This window comes from Lampetra planeri, chromosome 17 (assembly GCF_965212315.1).
Source record: "Lampetra planeri chromosome 17, kcLamPlan1.2.h2, whole genome shotgun sequence".
Classification (NCBI taxonomy): Eukaryota; Metazoa; Chordata; class Hyperoartia; order Petromyzontiformes; family Petromyzontidae; genus Lampetra; species Lampetra planeri.
The window spans coordinates 510,681-521,712 of NC_136123.1; the positions used below are offsets into that span (position 1 = coordinate 510,681).

At 58.0% G+C, this 11,032-nt stretch overlaps 2 protein-coding genes across 4 annotated transcripts; both read left to right on the forward strand.

The window, feature by feature from the left end:
- The first annotated feature begins 92 nt into the window (after window positions 1-92).
- On the forward strand, window positions 93-7,158 carry EXOSC7 (exosome component 7). Of its 3 annotated transcripts, none has more exons than XM_078601775.1 (8): window positions 93-227; window positions 1,289-1,390; window positions 2,251-2,345; window positions 2,783-2,948; window positions 3,199-3,269; window positions 3,751-3,874; window positions 4,513-4,668; window positions 6,977-7,158. In XM_078601775.1, exons 1-8 carry the CDS (start codon window positions 108-110, stop codon window positions 7,079-7,081), a joined length of 939 nt encoding a protein of 312 aa, XP_078457901.1. In that variant the 5' UTR covers window positions 93-107; the 3' UTR covers window positions 7,082-7,158. The 3 variants fall into 3 exon arrangements, with proteins under 3 accessions (XP_078457901.1, XP_078457903.1, XP_078457902.1); XM_078601777.1 differs by lacking the exon at window positions 93-227 and adding an exon at window positions 527-689; XM_078601776.1 differs by lacking the exon at window positions 93-227 and having other exon boundaries at window positions 696-1,390.
- A 994-nt stretch (window positions 7,159-8,152) lies between these two features.
- On the forward strand, window positions 8,153-11,017 carry CLEC3B (C-type lectin domain family 3 member B). The gene is made up of 3 exons (XM_078601779.1): window positions 8,153-8,416; window positions 8,796-8,882; window positions 9,895-11,017. Exons 1-3 carry the CDS (start codon window positions 8,314-8,316, stop codon window positions 10,305-10,307), a joined length of 603 nt encoding a protein of 200 aa, XP_078457905.1. The 5' UTR covers window positions 8,153-8,313; the 3' UTR covers window positions 10,308-11,017.
- Window positions 11,018-11,032: the final 15 nt, after the last annotated feature.

Here is an 11,032-nt window from a genome sequence, read left to right on the forward strand (position 1 = left end):
ACCACAGCACCACCACCGCAGCAGCAGCAGCAGCAGCAGGAGGAGCGGCTTCCGCTGCGAGGAGAGCGCTCGAGGCCGCGCTGCTTCCGAGAGAGGCGGCGGCGGCGATGACGCCGGGGGGGAGGAGCCTGGGACGTCACGATGACGTCACGAGTACGCGACGCCGTGACGGGGTCGGGGGACGCAGAGCACGTGGAGCTGGCGCCAGGGGGAGACGAGAGGAGGAGGTAGAGGAGGAGGTAGAGGAGGAGGTAGAGGAGGAGGTAGAGGAGGAGGTAGAGGAGGAGGTAGAGGAGGAGGTAGAGGAGGAGGTAGAGGAGGAGGTAGAGGAGGAGGTAGAGGAGGAGGTAGAGGAGGAGGTAGAGGAGGAGGTAGAGGAGGAGGTAGAGGAGGAGGTAGAGGAGGAGGTAGAGGAGGAGGTAGAGGAGGAGGTAGAGGAGGAGGTAGAGGAGGAGGTAGAGGAGGAGGTAGAGGAGGAGGTAGAGGAGGAGGTAGAGGAGGAGGTAGAGGAGGAGGTAGAGGAGGAGGTAGAGGAGGAGGTAGAGGAGGAGGTAGAGGAGGAGGTAGAGGAGGAGGTAGAGGAGGAGGTAGAGGAGGAGGTAGAGGAGGAGGAGGTAGAGGTAGACATGGCGGCCCTGCTGCTGCTGCTGAGCGAGGCGGAGAAGGCCTTCGTCGTGCACGGCGTGCAGGCGAGTGCAGCTCCCCTCCCTCGCATCGCCTCCACCGCCTGTTATGAACACTCGACTAGTCTGACCATACTTCACCACGCTGGTCAGTGCAGCTTGGTGGTGACCGAGGGGAGGGCGTAGTACAGTACAGCAATGGGTTCTCACTTGATCAGAATAATTATTTAGATTGGAAGAATGCGATGAGCTATGAAGCTCTTTTTCACAGACGTCCACCCGCCTTGCAGATGCCCGGTAGATGTCGATGTCCAGTCGCGGCTAACGGCATCGGCGAGTGATATCGTGCTGGCCCCATCCACTTCACCAATCCGCACTGACCAGCGTGGTGACGTATGGTCAAACAACCCCCGACAAGTGACAGAGTGGGGAGACCTCCATCCAGCAATGGATTGATGAATGATTGTAAAGTGAACATTGGCGTCGAACGGATTATTTGTAGGAGCAGGAGAGATGGCGACAGAATGGGGTGGCCTTTATCCAGCAGTGGCTAGATCATGGCTGATGGTGATGATGGTGATGATGGTGATGATGGTGAGGGAGCATCATCGGCGTGCAACGCTCCAATTCTCCTCTCTGCTCGCGGTTCCGTGCGGCCGTCTCAGGACGGAGTCCGCGGGGACGGGAGAGGATGCGAGGACTTCCGGGTGGTGGAGCTGGAGACCGAGGTGGTGTCCAACACGAGCGGCTCCGCGCGCCTCCGCCTGGTGAGCGCGGCCTCCGATGAGCGCGGTTGGCTACGTACGGTGCGAATGAAGTTCAGCACGCAGCGTCCATGCGTGTGACCCAATGCGTGGGTCCTGACGCCTTCCCCGCGCGGTCTTGACCAGGCTGCTGGGGCAAGTGCCGTGAGCGTACAGCACCTGTTGTGGCACACGAGGGGGTGGCGTGGCCAGCACCAACCCAACACTGTTGTACAAATGAGACGACAAAAACTAAAGCAATGCAAACCACAAGGTCGAAACTAAATGTAAACATTATTTGTGATTTAAATTGCAAACACCGAAGTGTAACAGTGGCATAGCCATTGAGTGTGCAGACACGGCATCTGCACCTGGCCCAGAGGGGTCGAGGTGCCAGGGTTTTGAGAGGGGAGATGAGAATCAGACAGCGGTGGGTCCCCATTTAATGCCTTACACGAGGGCCCATGCCAACAACGCTACGCCACTGTGGGTCAGTCCATTGCCTCTCACTGGTGGGGGTGGTGACTGAGATACAGCATCCACACGCGCCTCCTAGACCATAGCCAGAGTGGACAGTTTCATAAAGGTGTGAATGTGTCCCTTTACACTGCGTGGTTAAGACAGTGCTGACGAGTCATGGAGAGAACATGGCAGTGTTGTAGGTACATTTAGGCGCACACGGCTGTTCTAAGTGTGTGTCGGATGGGTGAGACGGGCATTGGAGTGGTCTCCACGAATCCGACGACCAAGGGGAAGACGCAGATCTTTGAGGTCACGTGGTTGCTGTGCAGTAGCTGTGGGATCTGGCGGAGGGTAAACCGCGTTGGTGATGCCGTAGCATCGACGCCTTGGGCCACGAGGACATCTTGATCTTTACTCCGCAGGGTCAGACGGACGTATTGGTGGGAGTGAAGGCCGAGCTGGGCTCGCCGCGTCCGGACTGCCCTGACGAGGGATTCCTGGAGTTCTTCGTCGACTGGTGAGAGGAGAGGCCGCCGGAGGCGTAAGGAAGCGCGCCACCAGCAGCTCCTGCTAATGACGCGCTTTCTTACACCTCTCTTCCACCGTACAACAAAGCCGTGGCCTGGGGAGGTCTTCATCCAGCCGAGTATGAAGCACAGCTGCTGCTGCTGCTGCTGATATCGTGAAAGAGATCGTCGGGATTATGCAGCGCTCCAAATGACTCAATTGGGATTTGCAAACGTCAATCATTGCCCACGACCGGCAGATAAATGACCAGTTGCTGAGCTGTCTTGTGCTGCACAGGGACAGCTCAGCAACTGGGGGTACCCATTCAATATCTTAGATAATATGCAAGTCTCATATCACGTGCAAAGCACTTAAAGACTCCCCAGCGTGAAGGGCGCTCTATCAAAACAAATGAACGCTTGGCACCGTGTTTTACTGCACCACCAGCTCCGCCAACGCCACCCCGGAGTTTGAGGGCCGGGGCGGCGAGGAGCTGAGCCTGGAGATCTCGAGCGCGCTGCAGCGCTCCTTCGCGCACGCCGGCTGTCTCGACCTGCGCTCGCTCTGCATCCTCCCGCGCCAGCAGTGCTGGGTGCTCTACGTGGACGTGCTGGTAAGACAACATTCGCGTCAACGTTTGCCCACGTTTAATCGGATTTGAAACTCGGCGTACAGTCAAAGGATTGAAAGGTCGGCAGCCAAAGCATTTGTGCTGGGTCGGCAAGCATGCAGCGAGCGACGGTCGGTTGAGTCGGCATTGAGCAGCGCGTGCGTTTGTCGTTACACCGAGCGGCGACTATTTTGGAGGCGCGGTACAGGGCGTGTCTGGCCTTGTCGTCAATTGTTTGTTATCTCCCGGTCAGCTGCTGGAGTACGGGGGAAACGTGTTCGACGCCGCCTCCATCGCCGTCAAGGCCGCGCTCTTCAACACCAGGTAGCGGCGACGCTCGGCCTTCGCATTGACGTTCACCGCGGCCGGCGTGGCTCCGGCGCGACGGCTCGCGAGCGTCGCCTCACCAGCTCTGCGGCACGAGCGCCCCTCGTCGAGTGCGGAACCTTCCCTTGCGGAGGGCCGGATGCCGACTTTCAAACGCTTTTGGCGGTTAACCACGGCGTTAACTCACAAACACGGCCCGGTCACTTCTGTCACTGTCAGAGGCCCTCTCGGTGATAGAGAAGGAAATGAGAGCGACGAGCAAATTATAAACAGTACCCGATTAGTGCAGCCAAGATGCTAATCGTGATGGATAAGTATCGCTGTTTGCGGGACCTTGCAAGGTTGCAGGACTCGCGTGGCCGTAGGCCGCGTGGCATTAAGCCGCCGGCCAGAGGTTCCCCCCCCCCGACGTAGAACGCGTTCCGCCACGCCGTTTGACCGTCGCTGCAATGGTCGCGTTGGGCGGCGTCGCACGCAGGATCCCGACGGTGCACGTGAGCGAGGACGAAGAGGGCGTGCGGGAAATTGAGCTGTCCGACGACCCCTACGACTGCGTGCGCCTGGAGGTGGCGCGCGTGCCGTGCATTGTCACGCTCAGCAAGGTGAGCGGCGGCGATGTGGCCGCCACAACCACAACAGCGGCACGACGTGGATGTACCCAGCGGCGCTCCGACTGGGACCGCATCTCCAGCAGCGGGACAGAAACAGCGAGCGTGTTTAATTTATAGAGGAGAGATGAACGGGGGCAGGGATTCGACAGCACGGATGGCTGGGGGAAGGTAGTTCTAGATAATGGGGGCAGCTGAGGAGAAATGAGCGACCTCCCACCGAGTGAAGGCTGAGGACTTCGACAGAAGGTGTTGGCTTGCTGGAGTGGAGAGAACGCTTCGAGGGGATGTAGAGTGAGATGAGGGGAGAGGTAGGCAGGGGTGAGTGTATGGAAGATCTTAAAACTAGTCGGGTTGGATGAGTAGCCAGTTGAGGGATCAGTCGTGGGTGACGATGCCCACGGTAGCACCTGGCGAAAACTTGAGCAGAAATACTGAAAACCTGCCCAGTGGCCCAACACTTAGATCCGTACAACCGGGGCACGTCGATCAGCGTTATTTTTCTAAAGAACGGACACGCCGCCACGGGGTTCACTCGCTCGCTCGTTTCCCCGTGCGCACGACTCGCCCCGACCCGCCGCACCAGGCCTCGCCACTCACCTGTGCTGCGGTTCGCTGCCCGTGCCCTCCAGATCGGGGAGCGGCACGTGGTGGACGCGTCGCTGGAGGAGAGCTGTTGCTGCCGCGCCAGCCTCTTGGTGTCCGTGACGGCAGCGGGCGCAATCACTGGCCTGCGCAAGGCCGGGCCCGGCAGCCTCCACCCCGACAGCGTGTGTCACATGATCGAGGTGCCGCCCCCTTCCCACACCTTTTCACCTCCCATGACCAACGCCTCTCTCTGTAGGTGGTCGCTCCACGGTTGGCTCATCACAGTTCACCCCCCCCCCCGTAGCCATCGCGATTCAATGAATCGCCGAAATTGTGGTTCGTGAGTGGATTTAAGGTTAAGTTTTTACTGGTAGGAACCTCCTGGTTACACCAGCCCACAGGGGATTATTCTGTCCGTCGTGCATCCAAAAATGGGAGGGGAGGGGCTGGGTGGGGAGGGTGGGGCTGGGAGGGGAGTGGGAGGGGTGGGGCTGGGTGGGAAGGGGCTGGGTGGGAAGGGGCTGGGTGGGGAGAGGCTGGTCACCCCGTGGTGCCCTTATAAAACTCAACGTATAACCTACTCACGCCGGCTTGTGCCTACCCTCACAGTCGGGCATATTTCCGGAATACACCACGCCGCCGTTGACCCTGGCCATTGACCGAGCAACCCGACGTTCCTACTAGCTCCCTCCGCAGGACAATGTGTGTTTAACAGATTCTTGTTCCATTTCGTTGTTTACAGTTTTGTTGGATCTGTTGGCCTAAACAGTATGGAATGGTCCGTCTCGTTTGTGTCATCTGTCATTTGTAGCGTCTCGTTTGTCTCACCTGCGTTGTCCGTAACTGATGTTCTTTCTCATTTCTATTGTGCATCTCGCCCGTCTCGTCTTGTCTCATCGAATGCACATTCGCTGATACTTTGCGTAAATCGTAAACAATCAAATGGAACCCCCTCGAATTTACACGTGAATCCTTAGCGCAAGAATATTTCAATTTCCTGAGTCAATGCTTCCTTCCAGCGTTGCTGTGCAGCAGAGGGCTGCGTGGGCCTCCTGTCGTTAGCCCAAGCCTCGTGAGTGTAGGGCCCTCTAGTGGGCGTGAAAGTTATAGCAGCCCTCGCACGCGGCACACGCACACACGCATGCACACACACACGCATGCACACACACGCATGCACCCACGCACGCACGCACGCACATGCACCCACGCACGCACGCATGCACACACACGCATGCACACACACACACACGCATGCACCCACGCACACACGCATGCACCCACGCACATGCACCCACGCACACACGCATGCACCCACGCACACACGCATGCACACACACGCATGCACACACGCACACACGCATGCACCCACGCACACACGCATGCACACACACACATGCACCCACGCACACACGCATGCACCCACGCACACACACATGCACCCACGCACATGCACCCACGCACACACGCATGCACCCACGCACACACGCATGCACACACACGCATGCACACACGCACACACGCATGCACCCACGCACACACACATGCACACACACACACACACACGCACACACGCATGCACCCACGCACACACGCATGCACACACACGCACACACGCACACACATGCACCCACGCACGCACACACGCACACACACACACACACACGAGATTGCCACCGTTAGTGAGCAGTGGGGTTGAGTTGAACGGCTCGTGGCTCTTGATGGTTCCCGCATTGCCAAGACACCCAGAGAGCGAAGGCAGTTCCTGTGGTGGTGGTGGTGGTGAACGGGCGGCTTGACAGGACGCACCGATCCAGCTTGGCAAGAAGACGATGGGACGCATTGCACGAGAGAAACGGGAACACAGACGAGGCGATTCTTGAATTGTGGCCCTGGATAGTGGCAATGCATCTACACGCTTTTGCGGCGGGGGGGTTATTACTTGCAATACTTTACCTACAAAATCCCCTAAGATGGAACATTTCGATTGTAAGGGTGTCTAGGGTGTTGAACCGTTGCAACAGCAGCAGCAAGTTAGGATTGGGTAACGTCTGTGACCGCATCTCAAGACGTCGTGCAGAGACGCTGAGACGCATTGCTCCTCGAGCAGTCGAGAGGGTCTGTGGAGACGTCATCGTGAACGGCTCCCGACCGCTCCACGACCTCTACCGCGTTCGTAGTTCACACATTCTGGTAATTCTAATTTTATGAGCACCCCACTGCGGATATGATGGATACTGTGTGTAGTGAAGTCGCCCACTTCTGACTCCATCGCTGTGGGCTCGCTGTGCTATGAAGAAGTGCCATTTCCCGAAACGTGACCTTTTTTTTATTTTAAGGGCACACAGTGTTTTTGACGAACATATTGAGCGTTTGTTATTTGTGCTTGCGTACCACTGCCGCCAGGTTATTTTTGTATTCCAGGCAGGAGTCGTCGCTGAGTGATGTTAAATTCTGTTGGCCGAGCGACGGTTTCACCCCTTGATTTGTCGCTGCCGTCTCCGCGTCCAGACCGGCAAGCGAGTGGGCGTGTCGCTGCACAAGGCCCTGGACGCCGTCCTGCAGCACGAGGAGTTGCAGGGCACCAAGAGGGAGAAAGTCGGCTTCCTCGGATGACACGGAGCCGCGCGGAGCTGTCCCACACACACCTGTTTGAATATTTTTTTGCCACGCAATAAACGTCTCGTTTTGTACGCCCGCCGAGTGCGTGGTGGATTTCTCGGCGGCGCGACATTTGGCCGTGCAGGCGGCGGTGTCTGCACAGCGGAGGGGGAGGGAGCGAGCGGGGCGACGAAGCAGGCAGACGCCGCTGCCAAGTCGCTGGAAAGGAAGTGGCCGTTTCTAAAACCATTTGTTTAAAAAAAAATTCGGTGTTTAATCTCAGCGGTGCAGATGCTTGCGGCCAAAAATGCTTCTTTCTGCTGTTGAGTTACGGAGACCCACACGCTCGCCACCCTGCCTCCTTCCCCTCCACAGATGTTCACCTGAAACGCCCTCGGAATACGTCTGTCACGTGTCTAGCAACGCTCGCTCGGTAGCAAGCGTGGAGAAAGTTTCCAAAACAGCGATGCCATCTTCCCGCTCGCGGCGCGGGTGGCGCTGTCGTCCGAGGCCGTGACCCGGGTTCCCCTTCACTCCGGCCCCCACTGGACGCCAGCCGCCCCCCATCCCCTCCACCCCCCTCTGACCAACCAGCTCCAGACGGCCACACCCAACTACCCAACCGGAGTGCGGGGCCGTCGCTGCGCACGTGGCTTGGCCCAGCAGCTAATCGTTCACAGATCGAGAAACTTGAATTCCGCCTCGACACGAGGCCCGGTTATTTGTGCCAAGTTCAATCTTCTGCAGACCTCCCGTTCCTTAGATGCCTGACCTAGCAGGAGTGGCATCGCCGACCCAAGGGGTTTATTTTTCACTTAAAATTCCACTTTGTAATGTAAGTTTCACTTCCGAGACGGATGTTGAATGGCGGGGTTGGTGTTATTTCAAGAAATGCAGCCCATAAATATTACACGTTAAAAATGAAAATCAAATTATTATTTTTACGCAGCAAGAGAAAGTTTGCCACGTTGTGTGCAAACATTCTAATTCGCGAACTTTATTAAATCGCTTACCGTCGTTTTAAGAACTTTACGTAACGAGTCGAGTTTTGGGACAAGCTGGAAATCACGGGGGGGGGGGGGGGGGAATCGTGGGTGCTCCCCCCCCCCACCCTCTGCTGGCACTCCCCTTCTCCCTCGCGTTCCCCCACCTGCCCCAGCGCCGGCCTCATCGGGTCCCGCCTCCCTCCCCCTGCGCTGGGAGACATCGAGGCGTGCGCTCGGGGAGAGGGTCTGGGCCACGCCGGGATGATGTCGACCGCCCGACTGCTGCGCTTCCTCTTGCTGGCGATGGCCGCCGCCGCGCCCCCGGCCAGCACGCGACCGTTCGGCTCCGCCGCTCGCTTGGACGGTAACGCGGCAGAGGGACGTGGCGCACGGACGGCAGGCGGACGTGTATTCCACAGCGCTGCGCCGTGCATATGCTGGCTGTCACGCATACGTATATGGTTAACGTTCCTCCTCTACTAGCGGATGCGGTAAATTGGCAGCGGGACAAGGCCGACATGACAAGACACGCCAGATCTCGGTGCCATGTATCCACTGGCCGTCGTGCGCACGTATTCGGTGGCCGTTGCTGCATCGCACAGGGACACGGGGCAGAGCTGAGACAAGCGGCCGGTGAAGTCGATCGACATCTCTAATGCTGGCCGCGTGGATTTTGTCGGTGACCCTTGGTGTGATTCGTGGTGGGGGGGGGGTCTCACGCCTCTCTCGGTCGGCTTCCCCAGACGAGATGGTGGAGGAGCTCCGGAAGGAGATCGAGGACATCTGGCTCGAGCTGAAGATGCTGAAGGAGCAGCAGGCCCTGCAGACCGGTAGGAGCAAAAGCCCTTTGCGATGTCACAGCCAGAGGCCAGGGGTCAAGGGAGGTCACAGCCAGGGATGAAGTGAGACGCCACACCAGCAGTAGGAATTTCAAGCGTATTTGCTGCTCACACAACTCGGCTGTAGCCCAGGCATCGTTTCGGCCAGGCCCCTTCAAAACTATTTCAGTTCTCAGAATTAAACAATTCCGTTCCACCGAATTCGGCTATGTACAAACTGAACAATAGTTTTGTGTTTAGTTTGTACATAATCGGAGGTGCGGGGGAAGGACAACATTGTGAAAGACGTTCGACATACATGCTTAGCTGAGCACATGGGAGCATGATGCCGCGTTCCTGTGTGTGGTGGAGGTGAACTGAAAGGATCTCGAAACTAGTTCTGCGATCTCTGCTTCTGCCATTCACTCTACTGATGTCGGGTGATATGCACTGGTTTGTGAGAGTTGCAGATGGGAACTTTGTCTCACGTCTCATGCAAAGACGCAGACCACACATCTGGGAGAGTTATTCAAGTCCTGGCTCAAGAGGTCTTTGACGACCTCTACATAACCGGGCGAAAACACAACCCGAGTCAGGGCTCCACGACGTGCCTACTCCGTGGGGTGCGGGTGGAGCGGTCCGTCAGCCATTGCCCCCCCCAACCCACCATGCCCCCCTCACCTTGGCTCGCAGTGAGCGTTACCCCCTTTTCCACTGGCACATCAGAGCCGAGCCGGCGTGGGACCCTCGCGAGCAGGTGGTGGCTTGCCACCGGCTATTCGACGAGCTGAACCGGACCCAATCCGTGATCAGCTGGTCTCGCAAGAAATAAAAATCTCGCTCGGGGTCAACCAAGCGGGGCCAGGGATGGGATTCGCGATACTTTCATCGCGTGCGACGTCGGCGGCACGGCTCGGGTTCTGGGTGGAAAGCAACCCGGCGCCTCGTGGCCAAGCACGGCCCCGACGTGCGGCAGGAACGCAGCGTGCGTGCGCCCGCTCACCCCCCCCCCCCCCCCCCGCAGTGTGTCTGCGCGGCGAGAAGGTGGGCCGCAAGTGCCTTCTGGTGGAGGAGGAGCCGGGCGAGCTGGAGAAGACCTTCTACGAGGCGGGCGAGGCGTGCGTGCATCTCGGCGGCTCGCTCGCCGTGCCGCGCGACGCCGACGAGAACGCCGCCGTCGTGCGCCTCGCCCGCCGGGCCCTGGGCCCCGTCGCCAACGTGTGGGTGGGCCTGAGCGACGTGGCCTCCGAGGGCGCCTTCCGGGACCAGTCGGGCGAGGCGGTGAACTTCACGATCTGGGAGGACGCCATCTCGGGCCAGCCGGACGGCGGGCGGCGCGAGAACTGCGTGGCGCTGTCGGTGATGCTGGACGGGAGGTGGTTCGACGACCCGTGTTACCGTCTGGCGGGCTACGCCTGCGAGTTCGCCGTGCCGTGAAGCCGCCGCTCGCATCGCTCGCACCAATCCGATCTCGCCGACGTCCTCGAGTTTTGTTTGTAGCTCAGAATGCAAACGCCAATTAACGTAGGCAGTCACTCTACTCTCGAGGTTTGAAGTATATAATATATAAAAAAAGTTATCCATATATATGACCTATGGCCCAAGTAGGGGCCGTAGTTCAGCTTTGTTGTTTGCAAGCATGGCGGTTGGAATCGGAGGAAGGGACCGGTTTTTTAAATGTCACGTTCATTGACCAAAGGTTCACCACCCTGAATTATCATTTTGGGCAATTTATCAAATTCAGGCAATGAACACAATCTAAACAGAATTTAGTTGCCTTCAAATTCTCCGAAAATCAGAAACGGTAACATTTTGGACAAAAATCCTCCCGTCTCCCTTAACGCGGCAACATAAACGCTGATTTATACCGACGATGGAACGATCGTAGCACCAAAACCCCCGTCTCGCCCGACGCCGGTCGCTGCGTGGCACCAGTAGAATTATTTCACCGTGGAACTCCTCTTACCCGTGACACAGCAGCAGGGGCGCAAACTCCACGGACCCAATCTGTAATTTACCCAGAAACCTCTGGGAACCGGTTGCTAAATCGCATGCTTCCGCAGAGTGGCTGCAAACACTACTCCAGACTCTTTATGAATAAAGACCTCATCAAGCTGATGAGGTGAGGCGTTCTCGCTCTTACTGATGCTGTGCTTCCTGCT